Genomic DNA, 23,506 nt, shown 5'->3' with positions numbered 1-23,506 from the left:
GTAAAATAGTGGCCCTATCAGTATACAATAAAATCAGTAAACCCCCTAAATGAAATAAAAAACAAAACACAATAATGCCCCCTGAATGAATATCAAACATGAAGAATGTACCCGGAACCCATGGTAGAGCAAACCAGAGCCTCCTTCCTATTTGTAACATTTAGTTTGTATAGCATTGTGAAAAATAATGTATCCTTACATAATAATAATAATAATAATAATAATAATAATAATAATAATAATATCTGATTTCAGATTACAGTTTCTCGATGTTCAGATCCCTGTTTACCTGGCAGCAGAAAAAAGTTTGGATCTTCAATTCATAAATGCTGCTATGCGTGCATCTCATGTCCTGAAGGAGAAATATCCAACATTTCCGGTAGAGTTTGTTTGTTAGTAAGTTATTGTTGGACTGGGCAGAAGGTACTTTATCCTCTCAAAGACCCTGCAAATACAAAAATATACCTGTTGATCCTGCCAGAAATTCACTCAGTTCCTAAATATTGCTGTGGGTTGAATACATACAGGAGTTTGTGGACTGAAATCACAAGATATGGTGTCAGCCCTGCACAGTTGTATTTTGTTATTGATACTATTTTTACCACTACCACTTCTGACAGCAACAAAAAGTTTTTTTTTTTTACACAGTATACATACAGTTGGCCTGTCATAGCCTTACAAGTCTTAATGAATATGCCTACCTGATATGACACAATGCACAGCACTGCTGACCCCAGCTACTATTACATCTAAAAAACATTACTCTCTGCCACCTACCTGAATCTACCCACCCTACCCCTCCTAACCACTACTTCTAGACTACATTCTCTACTTCCTTGTCTTACTCACCTTTTTTCCCATCTCCCTCTTCTCAAAAATGCAGACTTCTCCTTCTCTTCCTCCACCTCTCCCAATACTTCATCATCTCTGACCTCTTCTATCCCCATCTCACCCCACCATTTCCTAAAAACCCCATTCTGAAAACAACACCCCAATATATCCGAACCCCTCATCCCTGACACCCTCAATAGATAGTGGAGGACTAGATGATGAATGAAACCTTTACACCATTTACTCCTCCGCACGATTAGATCAATCCAGAGGGAGTGTTGTATTCTCCAATGGTTTGTACTCTTTATGGATTCAATGCATGGATGATGATTTAAATGAAGAGGTGCAACGCTTATTTAAAGAAAAGTCCAAAGAATATATTAAAAGTTCAAAAAAGTAAAAAGTTAAAGTAATTTTTGAGGTGAATACCGGTACACTGGATAGAGAAAGCCATCGCCAACACCCAATAATACTGACTCTTACTCTAAAACAAAGGGAAATGCACAGTGGGTGATCAAATGATAGTACAAGCAATCATCACAAGCAGATAGATCCATTCTACCAGGGTTATGCTAATCACACTGCACAGGTATGGATGTCAATGCTTAAACTCCACCATTCACTGGGAAAACCAATGGATAGACATCACCTACAGTAATGATACTCTCAGGAATAAAGAGAAACATACTCTTTGCACAGACATACAATAAGCATATTTTATTGAGTAAAAGAGATTACACTTACATTTTCTATGTTACAAGCCAGGCATATGGAATCGACCAGCGTTTCCAACCAACAAAATGGCCACTGTGTCCCAGTTCACATATGCATCACACACTCCAGCTCCCCTCTACGTGTTTTGTCATCAAACGCCATCATCGGGGCATGGCTTAGGCGTGTAATGCTGCTGTTTATAAAGGGGAGGGCTTACGCGAATTCCGGATATTGGTTATGTTCCAGGGAACCGGAAACACAACCACAGGCCACTCTCACCTAAGAATGGCTTGTATGTATGCAGAATAACTGCAGAATAATGAATAAAAAATCTAAATTAATTTGATAAAAAACGCTGTAGAGCGTGCGGGACAATATTAGTTATTAAATCAGTCAGTTCCTATGCAAGCAAATTAGTTTGGTGCACAGGACGGTGTAGGAGGCAGCTGGGCTGCCTTACAGAGGCTAATTAGACTGGGCTGGGATAACACAGGAAGTGTGTACAGGACAGATCTAAATTTCTGACACGATCAACAGGTTATTTATTTTTCTTGCACTTATTGAACAGATATATCACAATATGTTCCTAATGGTATATTTAACAGCAAATAAAAGAGGATCGATATTGGGATTTTCAGACAATTTACATTGAAACTCCCCATTATCACTTATTCTGCCTATAACATGTTTCTTGTGCTTATTGTGTTTGTATTGTTCTTCCTGCAGACAGTGAAAACTGCATGAAATGTCCTGATGAAGAATGGCAAAATGAGAAGAAGGATCGGTGTGTTCCAAGAGTGATGGAATTTCTTTCCTACACTGATGATCCCATTGTTGGAGTATTTTCAGCTCTCTCCATCCTCTGTTGTCTTCTGACTGGTTTAATATTGGGGATATTTATACATTACCAGGACACCCCCATTGTTAAAGCCAATAACCGGGACCTGAGCTATCTTCTCCTGGTCTCCATCATGCTGAGCTTCCTCTGTGTCTTCTTGTTCCTCGGCCATCCAGTAGATGTAACCTGCATGCTGCGTGTCACCTCTTTTGGTGTCATCTTCTCAGTTGCCGTCTCTTCTCTACTTGCCAAAAGTATCATGGTGTGTATTGCTTTTAAAGCCACCAAACCTGGGAGTCCCTGGAGGAAATGGATGGGAACCAAACTGCCAAATTGTATCATTTGTGTCTTCTCACTGGTCCAAGTCATAATCTGTGTCACTTGGTTGTCTATTTCTCCCCCCTTCCAGGATCGGGACACTCACTCTTATCAGGGGAAGATCATAATTCAGTGTAATGAGGGTTCAGTTATCGGCTTCTACTCTGTCCTGGGATATATGGGGCTTCTGGCAGCTGTGAGCTTCATTATCGCTTTTTTAGCCAGGACATTACCGGACAGTTTTAATGAGGCCAAGTACATCACCTTCAGCATGCTGGTGTTCTGCAGTGTCTGGATTGCCATGATCCCGGCCTATCTGAGCACAAGAGGGAAATACATGGTGGCTGTGGAGGTTTTTGCTATAATGGCATCAAGTTCTGGACTTCTTGGCTGTATATTTCTCCCAAAATGTTACATAATTCTGTTCAGACCTGACCTGAATACAAAAACAGTTATACGCTAATATTTATGGAGTAACACTGGGTTACCAGTAGTGATAGTATCTCTATCATTGTCAATGTTGGTATTTAAAGAGGTTGTAAAGGTAAAAAAAAAATCCTAAATAGCTTCCTTTACCTTAGTGCAGTCCTCCTTCACTCCTTCATCCTTCCATTTCGCTTTTTTTTTTTTTTAACAAACACGGTTGGTCTTTATTGAGTCAACGAAGGTACAAGACACATTACAAGCAATAAAACAAGGAAGCAGGGTACATCATACACATAGTACATGAGATAGGGGAAAAACACCAGGGTAGATCAAGCAGGGTACATACAACCAGAGAAACTGCAGTTCCAAGACAGAAGAGTAGTAAAATGAGTGAGCCACAAGCGGGCATAGAGGAGGGGAAGGGGGAAGATAAGGGGGGGATGGGAGGGCAAAGGGAGGGGGGAGGAGGCCCACAGCAACCACCACTCAGTGGAGCAGTCGCATCCAAGTGCAATTTACATAGGATTAACCCAAGGACCACACACTCCCTCGTATTTCAACGGGCATCCCCTATTAATGTATGTTAGTTTGTACAAAGGTAAAGCAGCATTAATTGAGTCCATCCACGCTCCCACCGTGGGTGGCGCCCTAGAATTCCATTTAAACAGAATCACCTTTTTGGCATAAAAAATCAACATTGATAACAGGATCTTAGTATACCAAGGCCTTTGGTCATCATCCTCTATCCCCATTAGGCCCAGGGCAGGTGCAATCAGGACCTCTAACTGCAGTTGAACATTAATAAAGTCGAAGATGGCGGACCAATAGTCCGAGAGCTTGGGGCAGGCCCATAACATATGGACGTAGGTAGCTTCTGGAGAATGGCAACACGGGCAGTTGTGGATATATTCCATGCAGCCTCTGAGGCGTATAGTATACCCTATGGAGGAACTTTGTCTGTATTAATCTGTCTCTGGACGATATCACTAATCTATAGCTATCTTCAAAGCACTCTTCCCAGGATTCCCAATCCAGGGATAGGATATCCCCCTCCCACTTTCACCATAATGACTCCATCTTCGGGGGAATCCTTCCGCAGCAGAGTTGCATACAGCTCCGAAAGGGGTTTAGCCAGGGAGTCCTGAGCCAAGAGATCCTCCACCACATCCAAACCCAGGACAAGAGGGGCCCCAAATTGGGCCCTAAAGGCATGTCTCAGCTGGAAGTAGCGGAAAAGCATCCAGCCCGGAAGGCCAAACCTGCCCGCCAATTCCCGAAAGGGGAGCAGAGATCCCCCGGAGACAATGTCCCTCAGCAGAATGGCCCATAGTTGCAGATCAGGGACAGATCTAAAATGCCCAAGGGTAGGGTTCCCCCACAGCGGAGTGTAGGGAGACCACCGGCCCAGAGACAAGAACCGGCGCCTGGCCGCCCCCCACAGCCGCAATGTAGTTTTGGAGGGGGCCGGCAGCGATGGGTACGCTGAGACTCCTCTGTACACCAGATTGCTGAGCTCAGTAAGAGATCCTACAATTGCCGCCTCAAGGCAAACAGCCGCATTGGCCCTGGACTGCTGAAACCACCAGTGCACAGTCACCAGTATAGCACACCAGGAAAATTCGGTAGGGCCAACCCCCCAGAACCGAGAGGCAGCTGGAGAGTTGATTTAGCCAATCTAGGGGTTGACCCTCTCCACAGAAAAGAGCCAATGCAGCTATCCAATTCTCTAAAAAAGAGGGGGAGATCCAAACGGGGCAGTTCCTAAATAAATACGTACATTTTGGCAAATATATCATTTTTAACACGTTAATACGTCCCAAAAGATTGAGCGGGAGAGTGGACCACCGGGAGCAATGATCTTTAAGGTGCTCAAAAACCGGTTTCAAGTTAAGGCGATAAAAGGAATGAAGATCCCTGGAGATCCTGACTCCCAAATAGGTGAACTCCTCAACCCACTGCAACTAGGTCTGGGGAACCAACTCCTCAGCACCAGTGTCCAGGGAAAACAGGGAAGACTTTGTCCAGTTTATGCATATCCCATACCATCCCAGAGAACTTACCAAAAACATCAAATATTTCAAGGGCAGCCGACAGTGAATCCCCCGCATCATGTAGGTACAATAGGGTGTCATCCGCGTATAATGAGATTTTCTCCTCCAGAGGGCCGACCCGAAGCCCAACAATACGGCTCGAGTCCCTGACCAGGACTGCAAGGGGCTCCAAGGCTAGGGCGAACAAACTAGGCGATAGGGGGAAGCCCTGTCTGGTCCCCCTCTGGAGCAGAAAATAATCAGAAAGAAAGTTATTCACCCGGATCCTGGCTCTAGGGGCCCTATACAGCATACCCAGCCATCTGAGAAACCTAGGTCCCACCCCAAACCGCCGCAACACCTCCCAAAGATACTCCCATTCAACAGAATCAAATGCCTTCTTGGCATCGAGCGAGGCAATGACTCTAGTACCCCCATTATCATGTGAGGTAGCCAAGTTTAGGAAAAGACGGCGGATGTTGATGTCTGTGCCCTTACCCGGCATAAACCCAGTCTGGTCCAATTGATCTAAATTCTCAATCACTGCACCAGTATTTTTGCGAGGACCTTGGCATCTGCATTAATTAAAGAGATAGGCCTATAGGAGGCACAGTCCTCAGGGCCCTCCCGGGTTTGGGCACCAACACCACTATGGCTTCGGACATAGAATCAGGGAGGAAGTCTAAATAAAAAAATTGCTGTAGCATCGAGGTCAGCCTAGGAGCCAATAGCTCCTGGTAAGTTGAATATAACTCAATGGGTATCCCATCCGGTCCCGGGGTTTTCCCGGACTGCATGGAAGCCATGGCCACCTGCACCTCCTCCAGAGTAATATCCGCATCCAATTCAGCGCATTGTTCCCCGTCTAAGGATGGGAGGGAAACCCCCGCCAGGTACCCAAGCAGCTCGTCAGTATCATAGCGGGGTCGATGTCAACAGCCCGCCCATACTATCTCTAAGTCTACCAACATGAGTCATGTGCAACTTCCCCCTAGCGAGCCATGCTAGTAATCTGCCATTTTTGTCGCCATACTCAAAGACCCTCTGAGCGCTCTCCAGCATAGATTCTAGCACTAGACCTCCTCTGTAACTCGAAAATAGTAACCTGTAAAAAAAATTAGTGTGTCGCCTATGGAGATTTTTAAGTACCGAAGTGTGGCGCCATTCCATGAGTGCGCGCAATTTTAAAGCGTGATCATCATCATCATCTTTCACATTATACAAAAATATTGGGCTTACTTTACAGTTTTGTTATTTTTTAATTCATTTTCCCCAAAAAAGGCATTTGAAAAATGATTGCGTAAATACTGTGTGAGAAAAAAAAGTTGCAATGACCACCATTTCATTCCCTAGGGTGTCTGCTAAAAAAAATATATAATGTTTGGGGGTTCTGATTACATTTTTAGCAAAAAAAAAAAATATATATTTTTACATGAAGGAGGGAAGTGCCAAAATAGGCACGGTGGACAAGTGGTTAAAGCAGCGCCTGTTCAACAGGAGCAGGGCACTACATATACATATATGAATTCTTTTTTTTTTGGATGCCATCATTTTGTATATGGTTTAAATACTCATATTCAATCATGTATCACATGTTATGTGGTATGCTTTGTTTTTATGTCAATTAACCAATTTACATCAGCAGAATGGCACGGGCAGGCAAATGGGCATACCTGTACGTCCCTTTTAAGTTTAAAGATTTTTATTGAAGTTTTTGACGATAACACAAAGATAAAATACAATGACTTTCTAGAGTACGGAGCCGTGCCAATCTAGAGTAACAAAACTTGTGAATCATTCTCCAATAGGATACGCTAACATATCAAACTAACTTAACCATACAATAGTACAGACACAAATGAAATCATCATTGTGACCGCTATACCCAATCGCAGATATTAACTACTTGCCGACCCCCCACCGTCATTTTACGGCGGCAGGTTGGCTCCCCTGGGCGAGACCCTGTAACTATACGTCGGCTTTTTGCGCAGGCCCGGCAGGGCACACGCAATCGCTCGTTATAGAGCGGGGACCGGGAGCTGTGTGTGTAAACACACAGCTCCCGGTCCTGTCAGGGAGAGAAATGCTGATCTTCTGTTCATACAATGTATGAACAGAAGATCAGTCATTTCCCCATGTCAGTCCACCCCCCCCTACAGTTAGAACACACCCAGGGACATACTTAACCCCTTCCCCGCCCCCTAGTGTTAACCCCTTCACTGCCAGTGGCATTTTTATAGTAATCCAATGCATTTTTATAGCACTGATCGCTAAAAAAATGCCAATGGTCTCAAAAATGTGTCAAAAGTGTCCGAAGTGTCCGCCATAATGTTGCAGTACCGAAAAAAAATGCTGATCGCCACCATTACTAGTAAAAAAAAAATATTAATAAAAATGCCATAAAAATACCCCCTATTTTGTAAACGCTATAACTTTTGCGCAAACCAATCAATAAACGCTTATTGCGATTTTCTTTTACGAAAAATATGTATAAGAATACGTATCGGCCTAAACTGAGGAAAAAAATATGTTTTTTTATATATTTTTGGGGAATATTTATTATAGCAAAAAGTTAAAAAATATAATTTTTTTTCAAAATTGTTGCTCTATTTTTGTTTATAGCGCAAAAACTAAAAACTAAAAAAGAAAGCTCTATTTGTGGGAAAAAAAAGGACACCAATTTTGTTTGGGAGCCAAGTCGCACGACTGCGCAATTGTCAGTTAAAGCGACGCAGTGCCAAATCGCAAAAAGTGCTCTGGTCCTTGACCAGCAATATGGTCCTGGGGGTTAAGTGGTTAATATGACAGCCGCTCAGACCCCGCGACTCTCGGCTCCCCGGACGCCCCTAAAGGGGTCACGCTGCGTCCTGGAAGTCAAGGCCACAGAGCTCTTCCCGGTGTTGTCCAGCAGTGCACAACCTACATGGAAACAGAAGATTGCCTACAGCAGTGTAAACAACAAACGTTAGAGCATATCACTAAACAACTCAGTAATCACGGCAAAACATCAGAAAACCAAGAGAGGTGCGAGAAGAGAGAAAGAAAGAGAAAAGTGGGACGGAGGAAAGGAGAAGAAGATCAGGGAGATGCGGTCAAGAATGGATTGGAGTGATCACGCTTCCAGGCTGGATCCCAGGTTGGAGAGACACATTGCTGAAGGTGGCCCAGGGTTCCCATGTGGATCTAAATGTTTCAGTTTGGTTCGAACATTTAGCAGCGATTTGCTCTCGTGTACGTCCCTTTTAAATTGCCGCTTAGTGCAAGCGTGCACGCATGTGCCGCGGGAGCTTGCCCGTGGGTTCTGCAAATGCGATGTTCGCCGGTAGCCCGCTATTGTGACATGGAGAGGCAGAACGGGGAGATGCCTATGTAAACAAGGTGTTTCCCTCTTCTGCCTAGTAACATGGCAGGGATCTACTGCTGCCTGTCATTGGGAGCAGTGATCTCTGTCATGTTGTAGTGAGCCTATCACTCCTACAGTTAGAACACCTCCCTAGGACACACTTAACCCCTTAATCGCCCACTAGTGTTTAACCCCTTCCCTGCCAGTGTAATTTTTCAGTAATCAGTGGCTATTTGTAGCACTGACGCTGTATAAATGCCAATGGTCCCAAAATAGTGTCAAAAGTGTCTGATCTGTCCGCCATAATGTTGCAGTCCCCAAAAAAATCACAGATCACCGCCATTACTAGTAAAAAAAAAATAATAATAATAAAAATGCCATAAACTATCTCCTATTGTGTAGACGCTATAACTTTTGCGTAATCAATATACACTTATTGCAAATTTTTACCAAAAAAATTTAGAATACGCATCGGCCTAAACTGAGGAAAAAAATTGTGTTTTTATATATTTTTTGGGGGGATATTTATTGTAGCAAAAAGTAAAATATATACCGTATTTTCCGGCGTATAAGACGACCCGGCGTATAAGACGACCCCCTAATTTTCCAGGAAAAATGTTGGTTTTGGGATATACTCACTGTATAAGACTACCCCCTTCTTACTGTCTTTCTGGAAGCTGAGGGGGAGCCAGAACCGCTGACAGAAACAGGCTTTTTCAAATCTCACTGTGCCATTACATTACATGCCCAGACTGTGCCATTACATTCCTCACTGTGCCATTACATTACATGCCCAGACTGTGCCATTACATTCCTCACTGTGCCATTACATTACATGCCCAGACTGTGCCATTACATTACTCACTGTGCCATTACATTACATGCCCAGACTGTGCCATTACATTACATGCCCAGACTGTGCCACTGTGCAATTACATGCCCCCACATTGCCATTGTGCCATTACATGCCCCCACATTGCCATCACTTGCCCCCACTGTGCCTGAACTTGTTGCCCCCCCAGTGCATTAACACTCACTTTTTTCCCATCGCTGACAGTCCCCCATGCTGCGATCGCGATCGTGAATGATTTCAAAGCCGCGCCTTCACTGCAGAGTGTTCTGTGATAGGATGAACAAAAATCTTCCCAGCAGCGCCTCTGTTATGTTTCCCGCCTATCACGGACGTCTTCTCATCTCGTCCGAGGATGAGAAGGCATCTGTGATAGGAGGAACAAAGAACAGAGGCGTTGCTGGGAAGATTTTTGTTCATCCTATCACAGAACACTCTGCAGTGAAGGCGCGGCTTTGAAATCATTCTCGATCGCGATCGCCGTATGGAGACTGTCAGCGCTGGGGAAAAAAGTGAGTACTTAGACTGTACCCGGCGTATAAGACGACCCCCGACTTTGGATGCATTTTTTTGCATCCAGAAAGTCGTCTTATACGCCGGAAAATACGGTACCTTTTTTTGTAAAATTGTCGCTATTTTTTGGTTTATAGGGCAAAGAATAAAAAACACAGAGGTGATCAAATACCACCGAAAATAAAGCTCTATTTGTGGGAAGAAAAATGGGAACGTCAAATTTGTTTGGGTACAACGTCGCACGACAGCGCAATTGTCAGCTAAAGCGACGCAGTACAGAAAAGAAAAAAATGCTCTGGTCAGGAAGGGGGTAAATCCTTCCGGGGCTAAAGTGGTTAAACAATTTACATAATTTCTCCTTCCACGTGTTTTGTACCTCACTTAAAGTCCCAGGAAAAATATTTTATAACCTTTGAACTTCAGTCATCTGGCTTACATGGCCAATAGGAGGGCTTTTTGATGACCCCTCCCCCTTCTATAATAGGGTGAGGTCACAGTGGCCATAGTGACATGTGATTTATCTGTGATAGGGAAGATATAAAGTGCACAGGGAGAGATTAGTGGAGGGATTGTAGGGATCGGCGGCTCTGATAAAGTAGATGGAATCCCTTCCTGAATGTCATAGAGGTAATGAGGAAGAATTTATGAAATGATAAGATAATTATTAATTGTATCTTTTCTTATTATAATATGTATATGTAATGTAAGGCTGACGTGTCATTAGGAAAACCTTTTACCCAACTCCATGTCATTTCATGTCTTGTCTGATAAAGTTGTAATGGGATTGAACTTTGTAATATCAGGTGATGTTTGTCAGTGGAAAGTGTTATCCTTTGTCATGTGACCTTTGTCATGTGACCGTGTATTACCTATTCTGGAAATCACCATCTCCATCTTATGAGAATTCATTCACTCAAGGTTCACCTCTAATGATTAGGACATCAAAAGAGATTTCATTCCATAAAATAGTACAGAATGAGATTCCTTGTGACGTCATCACCGCACACCACCTGACCATTTCCTGACCAATCACATCACACCTCCATAATATAGAAATAAAACATTCATCATACAAATGTGCGCCATTTCTTCTACAATATCACCTTTAACAATTTTGCTGCCAGAACCATTTTTTTCCACACATAATAAAAGCGCTTTTACAGCATTTTAGCGTTAAAAATAGCACTATTAAAACGCTCATAAAACGCTCTCCATGCATCTCAATGGACCATTTCACACTGAGTCCTGCAAGCAGCATCTTTGGAGCAGCTTTTGGGCGCTGAAAAAAACGCTCCAAAAACGCCCCTCTCCATTGAAATGAATTGAAAGCGCTGTAAAAACGCCTTACCCTTTCACACTGAGGCACTGCAAAAATGCCCTAAAAACGTTAGGGTCTTAGTGGTGCTTTACCAGCACATTGGGATTGCAGATGAAGCTTCGCTCAAATAATGCTCGAATAACGCTCAAAAAACGATCGAAAATGCTCAAAAAACGCTCGAATAATGCTCGTAAAACGATTGAAAAACGCTTGAATAACGCTCAAAAAATTGCTTGAATAACGCTCAAAAAACGCCCCAGTGTGAAAGGGGCCTAAGTCTGGAGATTTGTTAAACTCCCTAAACATTATGGGGTAGATCCACGTACATCGGCGCATTAATCCGCCGGGCGTAGCGCATCTAAGATACACTACGCCGCCGTAACTTATATATTTTTTTCAAATCCACAAAGAATGCGTGCCGTAAGTTACGGCGGCGTAGTCTATCTTTGGCGGAGTAATGGCGCGGCATTCAAATCTCTGTGATGGGGCGTGTTTTATGTAAATACGTTGTGACCCGACGTAAACAACATTTTTTTTTAACTGCGCATGCGCCGTCCATGGGGGTATCCCAGTGCGCATGCTCGAAATGAAACCAGAACAAGCCAAAGTTCTAAGACGGTGACGTCATTCTACGCAAATCCCTATTCGCGAACGACTTACGCAAACAACGTAAAAAATTCAAAATGCGAGGTGGGAACGACGGCCATACTTAACATTGAGTACACCTCATAATAGCAGGTTTAACTATACGCCGGAAAAAGCCGAACGCAAACAACATAAAAAAATGTGCCAGCCGGACGTACGTTCGTGGATCGCCGTAACTAGCTAATTTGCATACTCGACGTGGAATTCAACGGAAACGCCACCTAGTGGCCGCCGAAAAATTGCATCTAAGATCCGACGGCGTACTAAGACATACACCTGTCGGATCCATCCGAGATGCCGTCGTATCTTGTTTTGTAGATACAAAACAAAGATACGACGCGCAAAATTTGAAATTACACGGCATATCAAGGGATACGCCGGCGTAATTCTTCTGTGGATCTGGCCCTATATATTGTCTGAAAGCAATGACCTTGGAGAATAAAATGTTGGGAGCTTTATGTCACATGTTTATAATGAAACAGTTTATCAAACGCATATTTTCAGTAAAAAAAAATACACTAAAGTTAGTTTTAGAACACATAAATTCAAGACATTACCCAATGTTTAATAAAAGATAAAATATGAGATTGTGTTCAGTAAATAGATCCCCAACATGTCATGACTAGGGTTGAGCGAACCCGAACTGTAAAGTTCGGGTTCGGTACGGACTTTTGGTTTTTCCCGAACCCAGACCCGAATAATTGGAAAAAGTTTGGGTTCGGGTTCGGAGTTCGGGTATGTTTTGGCGCTCTGCACACAGCCAATCGCCATTCGTTTTACTACTGTGACTGGGAACTGATCACAGTCATGCCTACTTATGGTATGGCTGTGATTGGCCAGTGCAGCATGTGACCCATCATGTGACCAGTCTCTATATTAGATAGAGGCTCACAGCACAGATCGTCACTCTGCTTTAGTAATGATAGGGAAAGGCTGCTGATTCTGCTGCTTAGGGACAGGGTTAGTGAGGTTTGATCCTGCTGCATACATCTAAACAAGCATTCTTTATTCATTGAACTCTGCTCTAGTTATGACAGGGACAGGCTGCTGAATGATTCTTAGGGACAGTGTCAGTGAGGTTTGATCCTGCTTCATACATCTAAACAAGCATTCTTTATTCATTGAACTCTGCTCTAGTAATGATAGGGAAAGGCTGCTGACTGATTCTTAGGCACAGTGTCAGTGAGGTGTATGCTGCTTCAGAAATCTAAACCAGAACTCTTGATTTCTGTGACATCTGCTTCATATAGTACATTGTTTAGGGCTGGGTTACCTGCTTCTTGGTATAGGTAGAGAAATATATAGGTGAATCTCTGCCCATTTCACCAGCACACTCTACCTGTCCCCTGTCATATACTGTCTGTGCAGTACAATTGTTTAGGGCTGGGTTACCTGCTTGTTGGTATAGGTAGAGAAATATATAGGTGAATCTCTGCCCATTTCACCAGCACACTCTATCTGTCCCCTGTCATATACTGTCTGTGCAGTACAATTGTTTAGGGCTGGGTTACCTGCTTCTTGCTCTAGGTAGAGAAATATATAGGTGAATCTCTGCCCATTTCACCAGCACACTCTACCTGTCACCTGTCATATACTGTCTGTGCAGTACAATTGTTTAGGGCTGGGTTACCTGATCTTTCTATAGTTAGAGAAATATATAGGTGAATCTCTGCCCATTTCACCAGCACTGTACCTGTTCCCTGTCATATACTGTCTGTGCAGTACAATTGTTTAGGGCTGGCTTCCTGCTTATTGCTATAGGTAGAAAAATATATAGGTGAATCTCTGCCTATTTCACCAGCTTACACTATTTTTGTATTTAAAATGTCTCAAAATTAGGGCAAGATCCTACATTTGAGAAATATATAGGTGAATCTCTGCCCATTTCACCAGCACTCCTCCAGTACATTGTTTAGGGCTGGCTTCCTGCTTATTGCTATAGGTAGAGACATATATAGTTGAATCTCTGCCTATTTCACCATATTACACTATTTTTGTATTTAACATTTCTCAAAATTAGGGCAAGACCCTAAATTTGAGAAATATATACAGTAGGTGACCGCGATATTGTGTCAATCTCGCTCCCTTTTTCGGCGAGATTGATCACCTACGAGCCCCATCGCGGGAGCCAGCGCCGACCTGGCTTGCCGCGATGGAGACAAAGCCGTCATAGAAGCGACGGGAGATCCGACTTGGATTCCCGCCAATTCTACACGTGGGCGTTTTAAATAAAAATCCGGCATGGGTTCCCCCCTCAGGAGCATACCGGGCCCTTAGGTCTGGTATGGGTTGTAAGGAGACCCCCCCCTACGCCGAAAAACGGCATAGGGGGTCCCCCTACAATCCATACCAGACCCGTATCCAAAGCACGCTAACCGGCCGGCCAGGAAAGGAGTGGGGACGAGCGAGCGCCCCCCCCTCCTGAGCCGTACCAGGCTGCATGCCCTCAACATGGGGGGTTGGGTGCTCTGGGGCAGGGGGGCGAACTGCGGCCCCCCCACCCCAGAGCACCCTGTCCCCATGTTGATGAGGACAGAGCCCCTTCCCGACAACCCTGGCCGTTGGTTGTCGGGGTATGCGGGCGGGAGGCTTATCGGAATCTGGGAGCCCCCTTTAATAAGGGGGCCCCCAGATACCGGTCCCCCACCCTAAGTGAATGGATATGGGGTACATCGTACCCCTACCCATTCAACTGGAGGAAAAATGTTAAAGTTAATAAACACGACAAAAGGGTTTTTAAAATAATTTATTAGTCTGCTCCGGAGGCACCCCCTGTCTTCTTTAGCTCTTTCCCACGTGGGTAGGTACCGGAGCATGATGGGACTGTGAGGCCTATATAAGTCAGATGCAAACCGCGCACCTGTCATTGCAGCGAGAAGAGGCGACGTGTCAACATCGGGAGAAGGCTGAAGAAGAGAAGAGAAGAAGAAGAAAACGTCACAGCACAGAAGAAGAAGACTTTCAGCCCTGAAGGAGAAGGCACCGGACAGCGGGAGGAAGAACCGGGGTGCGCCGAGTCAACAGCGGAGAGCGGCAAACATAGAAGAAGACCCCCGGAGAGTGGAGAAGACCCCCCGGATAGCGAAGAAGCCCCCACTGAGAAGCACACCACCCCCCGCCGAAGACGTCGGAGGAAACCCACCGGGGGGTGGGCGCTTTTATAAAAGCGACCCCCCCGGCGGTGGAAGAGAACCAGACGGCGGCGAAGAAGAGCGGCCCCCACCCGAAGACGTCAAAGAAGAAGCCTCCCCTGCAGAAAGAGCTAAAGAAGACAGGGGGTGCCTCCGGAGCAGACTAATAAATTATTTTAAAAACCCTTTTGTCGTGTTTATTATCTTTAACATTTTTCCTCCAGGTGAATGGGTAGGGGTACGATGTACCTCATATCCATTCACTTAGGGTGGGGGGCCGGTATCTGGGGGCCCCCTTATTAAAGGGGGCTCCCAGATTCTGATAAGCCTCCCGGCCAGGGTTGTCGGGAAGGGGCCCCGTCCTCATCAACATGGGGACAGGGTGCTCTGGGGTGGGGGGGGGGCGCAGTGCGCCCCCCTGCCCCAGAGCACCCAACCCCCCCCATGTTGAGGGCATGCAGCCTGGTACGGCTCAGGAGGGGGGGGCGCTCGCTCGTCCTCACTCCTTTCCTGGCCGGCCGGGCAGCGTGCTTTGGATACGGGTCTGGTATGGATTGTAGGGGGACCTCCTACACCGTTTTTTCAGCGTGGGGGCGTCTCCTTACAACCCATACCAGACCTAAGGGCCCGGTATGCTCCTGAGGGGGGAACCCATGCCGGATTTTTATTTAAAATCCGGCGGGGAGTTCACCCTAAGGATTCATAACAAACGCCGCACACGTGTAGAATTGGCGGGAATCCAAGTCGGATCTCTCGTCGCTTCTATGATGCGCTTGCTGGAATGTGCTTTTACTATTCCAGCGAGTGCAAGATGTCGGCACCCTGTCGCCGAGAATCAGCGCGATGCCGTTGTGCTAAAAACACATTCTCGGCGGCAGGTACTGTAGGTGAATCTCTGCCCATTTCACCAGCACTCCTCCAGTACATTGTTTAGGCCTGGCTTCCTTCTTATTGCTATAGGTAGAGAAATATATAGGTGCATCTCTGCCTATTTCACCAGCTTACACTATTTTTGTATTTAAAAATTCTCAAAATTAGGGCAAGACCCTAAATTTGAGAAATATGAGGAAAACATCAAATAAGGGACGTGGCCGCGGTCGTGGTGCTGCTGGTGGAGCTCCTGTTACAGGGAGAGGACGTGGTCGATCTGTGCCAGCTACAAGCACAAGTGAAACACCTTTCTCAGGTGGGAGTAGCCGACAGAGCCTGTAGCGGTATTTGGTCGGGCCTAATCCAGCTCTACGAATGTTGAGGCCAGGAGCAGAACAGGCGGTAGTAGATTGGGTTGCTGACAGTGCCTCCAGTTCTTTCACATTGTTTTCCAACCAGTCTTGTGCTGAAAGCTCAGAGTTGGCGCCTGCAGCCGATGTACACCATCAGTCTTTCACCTCACCCCCTTGCAAATCAGCCAAGCAGTCTGAGCCCCAAAGCATGCAGCAGTCTCTTCTTCTTTTTGATGAGTCTGTTAGCATGTGTTCCCAGGGCTATCCACCTAGCCCAGCCCCAGAAGGGGAAGAGATTGAGTGCACCGATGCCCAACCACTTATATTTCAAGATGAGTACATGGGGGGACCATCACAGCACGTCTTGCATGATGATGATGAAACACAGTTGCCAACTTCTGGTGCTTTTGCAATTGTGCAGACCGACAAGGAGGGCAGTGGTGAAGACTGAGTGGAAGATGATGTGCAGGACAATGAGGTCCTCGACCCGACATGGAATCAACCTCATGCAGGTGACCCGTGTAGTTCGGAGGAAGAGGCGGTGGTCGCACAGAGCCACCAGCACAGCAGAAGAGGGAGCAGGGTGCCAAAGCAGCACGTCCGTCCCCTAGACCGTACGCCTGCTACTGCCCAACGCAGCAAGGGACTGAGCATACCAAAGCCAGGTCCAAGGAGTTCCCTAGCATGGCAGTTCTTCACACAATGTGCTGATGACAAGACACGCGTGGTTTGCACGTTGTGCAATCAGAGCCTGAAGCGAGGCATAAACGTTCTCAACCTGAGCACAACCTGCATGACCAGGCATCTAAGTGCAAAGCACGAGCTGCAGTGGAGTAGACACCACAAAAACCAAGAAAGGTCTCTGGCTCCTCCTGCTTCCTCTTCTGAATCAGTCTCAGGCCTCTCTGCCTCTTCATCCACCTCCGTAGTGACAGTACCACCTGCCACCCATCAATTAGAGGACCGGCAAGCAACACTACCACCTGGGTCACCAAACATCTCCACAATGTCCCATGGAAACATTCAGCTCTCCATCTCACAAACACTGGAGCATAAGAGGAAGTACCCCTCTACCCACCCGTGATCCCTGGCCCTGAATGCCAGCATTTCAAAATTACTGGCCTCATATGTGATGTGCCCACAAGGTGGAACTCCACCTTGCACATGCTGGCCAGACTGTGCGAGCAGCAGCAGGCGATAGTGGAGTTCCAGCTGCAGCACGCACGCACGCGTTAGTCGCTCTGTGGAACAGAACCACTTTACCACCAATAACTTGGCCTCCATGCGAGACCTGTGTGCCTTGTTGCGCTGTTTTGAGTACTCCACCAACATGGCCAGTGCCAATGACGCCGCTATCAGCGTGACTATCCCAGTTCTATGCCTCCTTGAAAAAACGCTACGGGCAATGATGGAAGAGGATGTGGCACAGGAGGAGGAGGAGGAATCGAGATCATTTGCAAGGCTTTCAGGGCAGTCATTCACAAGTGGCTCCGAGGGTGGGTTTGTGCACCAACAAAGGCCAGGTACACAATTGTCCAGCAAGGGCACAGTTCTGGAGGATGATGCGGTGGAGGATGAGGAGGAGGAAGACATGGAGGAGGAGGAGGAACCATGTTCACAGCAGGATGGCATCCAGACCAGCTCATGGCCATTACTGGTGCGTGGCTGGGGGGATACAGAGGACACAGATGATACACCTCCCACAGAGGAAAGCTTTTCGTTGCCTCTGGGCAGCCTGGCACACATGAGCAATTACATGCTGCAGTGTCTCCGCAACGACCGGTGTTTCGCACATTATGACAGGTGCTGATTACTGGGTGGCCACGCTGCTGGATCCCCATTACAAGGACAATGTACCGTCCTTAATCCCCTCACTGGAGCGTGAACGCAAGATGCGCGAGTATAAGCGCACGCTGGTAGACGAGCTGCTGGTGCAATTCCCACCTGGCAGCGGGGGCACAGTGGAAGCAGAAGGCGAAGGCAGAGGAGGAGGAAGAGGTCGCCAACGCAGCAGGGGCACCGCCAGCACCTCAGAAGGCAGGGTTAGCATGGCCGAAATGTGGAAAAGCTTTGTCAGCACACCACAACAAACAGCACCACCAGCTGATATGGAACGTTTTAGCAGGAGGCAGCATTTCAGCAACATGGTGGAGCAGTATGTGTGCACACGCCTACACGTACTGAATGACGGCTATGCCCCCTTAAACTTCTGGGTCTCCAAATTGGGCACATGGCCTGAGCTTGCCCTTTATGCCTTGGAGGTGCTGGCCTGCCCTGCGGCCAGTGTATTGTCTGAACGTGTATTTAGCACAGCAGGGGGCGTTATCACAGACAAGCGCAGCCGCCTGTCCAGAGCCAATGTGGACAAACTCACGTTCATTAAAATGAACCAGGCATGGATCCCACAGGACTTGTCTGTACCTTGTGCAGAATAGACACCGGGCCGGCCTTACCCAGCCATTGTTTTTTTCTGATCTTTCTAGGGTTGCCATCTCATCCCTTTAAAAGCAAAAACATATTAATTACACAGGTTCTCTGGCTGATTAAGTTGCTGCTAATTAAACACTTGGTGCCTTATCGACAGTAAATTAGCCCCATAACCTGTGTAATTACTCTGTGTTCTGGTTTAAAGGGATGAGGTAGCAACCCTAGATCTTTCTCACTCTTTTGGGGTTTACTCTAATTTAAAAAATACATATATTAAAAACCAAAACCTGCTGTGTTGGCTACCTCCTCCTCCTCCTCCTCCACCGCCGCTTCCACCTACACCGCCACATCCACCTCAACCTCCTAATACATATGGACCTTGTCCTCCTAGGTCAAAATGTTTTTATTTTTTATTTTTATTTTTTTTATGTTTTATTTTATGTTATTTTGAGTTATTTCCCTATCCACATTTATTTTAAGAGTACTTGCCGTGCTGTTCCCGACATTAGCAAAATGATTTTTTTTATGTTATTTTGAGTTATTTCCCTATCCACATTTATTTTCAGAGTACTTGCCATGCTCTTTCCGACATTTTGCATTTTTTTTTTCTTATGCCATTTTGAGTTATTTCCCTATCCACATTTATTTTCAGAGTACTTGCCATGCGCTTCCCAACATTTTGCTGCCATTTTCAGCCCTCCAGCCCTTTCCCTTAGTTTTTTAGAGACATTTTTGTAGTCAAAAGTCCGGGTCCCCATTGACTTCAATGGGGTTCGGGTCCGGGTCAAAGTCCTGGTTCGGGTTCGGTCCCGAACCCAAATTTTTTTTCAAAGTCCGGGTTCGGGTCCGAACCCGAACATCCAGGTGTCCGCTCAACTCTAGTCACGACTTCAAATTTTGTGTGCCGCTGAAACTCCCACAAACTTTGCTACTCAGAATTGTCCATAGTTGACACTTTAAGGCCCCTTTCACACTGTGGCATTTTTCGAGCGTTTTTCGAGCGTTATTTGATTGTTATTTGAGCGAAGCCTCATCTGCAATCCCAATGTACTGGTAAAGCAACAGGTCGTTTTTGCAGTGCCTCAGTGTGAAAGGGTAAGGCATTTTTACAGCGCTTTCAATTCATTTCAATGGAGAAGGGGCGTTTTTGGAGCGTTTTTTTTCAGCGCCCAAAAGCTGCTCCAAAGATGCTGCTTGCAGGACTCAGTGTGAAAGGGCCCATTGAGATGCATGGAGAGTGTTTTTTGAGCTTTTAATAGCGCTATTTTTAACGCTAAAATGCTGTAAAATCGCTTCAGTGTGAAAGGGGTCTTAAAGCCTTTATTTGTCAAAAGTTTATTTACTTTTTTATCTACATTATTTGTTACTTTTTTATTTATTTATTTTGCACAAGTATCGCTTTCCACAGAAGAAAGATAATGGAGTGTAAATTGTGTATTATCTGCTTCCCTGGCCACTTTTGTTGTCAGTGCCTAAGGCCTCGTACACACGACCGAGTTTCTCTGCAAAAAACAGCAAAAAACTTGCTGGGATTTTTTTTTTGCCGAGGAAACCGGTCGTGTGTACATTTTCGTCGAGGAAACTGTCGAGAAACTCGACGAGCCAAAAAGAGAGCAAGTTCTCTATTTCCTCGACAGCAAGAGAGTTTTTTTTTTATTACAATAATTTTTATTGAGAGAAAAGTTTTTACCAGAGTACAAAGGTAGAAAACACTCACATAATTTCCCATGGAACAGTAGGGAAGATATAGACAGCGTTGACAACATCAAACCAGGGCAGATTAAACCAAGTGAGGATGGTTAGGCAGTCAAGTATCATAACATTAAAGCATGAAGAATAAGGCGTCCGCCGTTACAACCTTCCATACTTCCAGACAATACATTAAGGAGTGTATTGGGGAAAGTGGAGTAGTGTGGATGGAGGTCAGGGAGGGGAGGGGTTGGGTGGGGGGGGTAGGAGGGGGAGGAAGGAAGGGAAGGAAGGGGGGTGAGGAGGGGATGGAAAGGGGAGGGTAATGGAAAGGGGAGGGAGAGGGAGGATGAGATGGACACCTGTGGGACTTTTAACAGTATAATCTCATGTGGGTATTTGTTTAAGAAATATCAAAAAAGGAAAATAACAGAGGAAGACATTTCAAAATTTTTAAGTTCACTGCACATGGAACCAGTCTGTCCAGGGTTTCCATTGGGAGTCAAATTTCGCTCTTCTACCCTCCCTGTTTGCCAAGAGAGACTTAAAGACGTAGTTGTTTCTGGTCATTTCTAGGACCTCAGTTACACTAGGCACTGTATGTGATTTCCAATTTCTAGTCACCAACAGCCTAGCAGCTAGCAGGATGTGGGTGACTACCACTCGAAAGTCTAGGGGAAATCCCTCCATTCCCAGATTCAATAGCGCCAGTTCAGGGCTGGGGGGGGTTAATATACCCGTCATACGTGAAATACACCTAAAGACACCCCTCCAATAACTTGTTAGGTTCTTACACTGCCAAAATACATGAAAAATATTGCCCACTTCTCCACAGTCTCTCCAGCACAGCGGGGAGGCCGAGGGATAAAATTGAGCTATGCGATATGGGGTTAGGTACCAGCGGAGGGCTATTTTTTGGGATAGCTCCCAGTGGTTAATACACCTGGATGCTTTGTAAATAAGATTGAATGAGTATTTCCATTGACTCGGAGAAAATGTTTCGCCCAAATCTGTTTCCCACTTACAAAGTGGGGGGGACTTATTGAACAGTAGTTTATCCTGGAACAAATTATAGAAAAGGGAGATTCCTTTAGAGGGAGGGGTCGTTTTAGTGTAAAATTGCCATACAGCATCCTGAATCAGTACCCTACGGGATTGCAGAGAGAAAATGGGAGGCCTGCGTATGTTTAAAGCTGTCATTTTGCTGCAGGCCGTGTGCCGCGGCGAGCGTTTCAAATGATTTGAGCGTATTGTGGCAATATAAGTCATCCAGCCAAGTGATGCCTTTAACGGCCCAGTTGGAGAAGGTGGTGTACGGTACCGCATCTGATAGGGTGTCAATAGGGATTGGCACAGAAATGGTGCTGGAGGATGTATGTGCCAAGGCACATAGTTCTCTCCAGGCTAATATGGAGGCCTGGAAAGTTAACAGGAGTTGCCGTAATGGGAGAGGTCTCCAGGTGTCAAGTATCAATGTACTGAGGAGATCCTTGGTTGGGCTAAGGGCTTTTTCTATGCCACACCAAAGGATGTCGGGGGTAGGGGATATCCAACGTCTAATCTGGGTAAGAATAGCTGCTCGGTGGTAGTCCTTAATGTCAATCAAGCCCATGCCCCCTACCGACCTATGTCTAATCAGCAGGGCCCTTGCGCACCTAGGCCGCTTGGAACCCCATATGTAGCGATTAAGAATGCCGTTCAAGGATCTAAGGTGGTTGCATTTCAGTGGGATAGGGAGTGTACGAAAGATGTATAAGATTTGGGGAAGGAGCAACATTTTAAAGGAGGCCAAGCGTTCCGACCACGTCAGTTCGACCTTGGCTAGGCGAGCTGCCTCCTTGGCAATTTTGTCTATCAGAGGGATGTAGTTAATATCAGCCAGTTTCGCTGAGTCTGCTGTGATTTGGATCCCCAGGTATTGTATACTGGACACAGCCCAGGAGTATGGGAAGGAGGCCTGTAGGCGGGATTGGAGGTGGGGAGAGAGATTGAGACCCAGTATGAAAGATTTGGTGTAGTTAATTTTATAGTAGGATATACGGCTAAATTCTGCGAGAACACTGTGTGCTTGGGACAGAGAAGAGGTGGGTGAGGTTAAAAAGAGAATAATGTCGTCCGCAAACAGACTTATATTGTGGGACCTGCCAGCTAACACAAACCCCGGGATATCAGCGTGGGCTCTAATTTTTTCTGCTAGGGGTTCTACAAGTAGGTTGAATATGGAGGGGGACAGGGGACACCCCTGCCTAGTGCCGTTGGAGATTTTGAAAGTGGAGGAAAGCATACCTGAGGTATACACCTGTGCGCAAGGAGAGGAATACAGTGCCAGAATTGCTGTCAAAATGGGGCCGGAGAACCCAAATTTCTCCAGTACCTGGGACATATATCCCCAGTGAACCCTGTCGAACGCCTTCTCTGCATCCAAGGAAAGGAGCAGAGAAGGCGTCCGAGAGGTCCCCGCATGGTGAACCAGGTCTATCACTCTTCTGGTCACATCTGATGATTGTCTGCCTGAGGTGAACCCTGTCTGGTCTGGTTTCACCAGAGATGGTAGGAGTGGGAGCAGTCTGGACGCTAGTATTTTGGCATATAATTTCACATCCGTGTTTAATAGGGAGATAGGTCGAAAATTCGCAGGCGTAGTAGGTGTTTTTCCCGGCTTTGGGATAGTTACAATAAAAGCTTTGAGCATTTCGCTCGGGAACGAAGCAGAGAGCATTGCTTCAGAAAATACCTTACCCAGTGCGGGAGCTAGGAGAGAGCCAAAGGTCTTATAGTAGCAATTAGGGAGTCCATCTGGCCCCGGGGACTTCCCTATGGGGGTGGTTTTGATTGCTCGTTTAATTTCGGGTTCCGTGATCGGAGCATTAAGAGAATCCAGCTGGGTGCGGGACAGAGTGGGCAGTGCTAGGTCAGCCAGAAAGGAGCGAATTGCCTCCTCTACCGGTTGGGGCGTGGAGGGGTCCTCTCGGAGATTATACAGGGTGGAGTAATACTCCGCAAAAGAATTTGCTATGTCTTGAGGGTTGTATAGTTTGCTACAAAAAAATGGAGTAGCGCTGAAAAAAATGAAGTGAAGGCCTTCAAAGGACAGAAGGCTGTATAAACACAATGTCTATCAAGGTGGTGTGATATACAAAAGTGAGGAAAATCATTAATGAAAGTCCATGTGAAGAACAAATTCGGAGCGTGACACCCCAATGTGATTCA

General features: G+C 45.9%; 1 protein-coding gene across 1 annotated transcript; it reads left to right on the top strand.

The window, feature by feature from the left end:
* The first annotated feature begins 2,319 nt into the window (after positions 1-2,319).
* LOC120924786 (vomeronasal type-2 receptor 26-like) lies at positions 2,320-3,192 on the top strand. Its single transcript, XM_040335802.1, has one exon. It carries the CDS (start codon positions 2,346-2,348, stop codon positions 3,162-3,164), a length of 819 nt encoding a protein of 272 aa, XP_040191736.1. The 5' UTR covers positions 2,320-2,345; the 3' UTR covers positions 3,165-3,192.
* Positions 3,193-23,506: the final 20,314 nt, after the last annotated feature.

The sequence above is a fragment of the Rana temporaria genome, chromosome 1 (genome assembly GCF_905171775.1).
Source record: "Rana temporaria chromosome 1, aRanTem1.1, whole genome shotgun sequence".
Lineage (NCBI taxonomy): Eukaryota > Metazoa > Chordata > Amphibia > Anura > Ranidae > Rana > Rana temporaria.
Note: the sequence above shows the minus strand (reverse complement) of the source record. Positions and strands in the feature narration are given on the sequence as shown.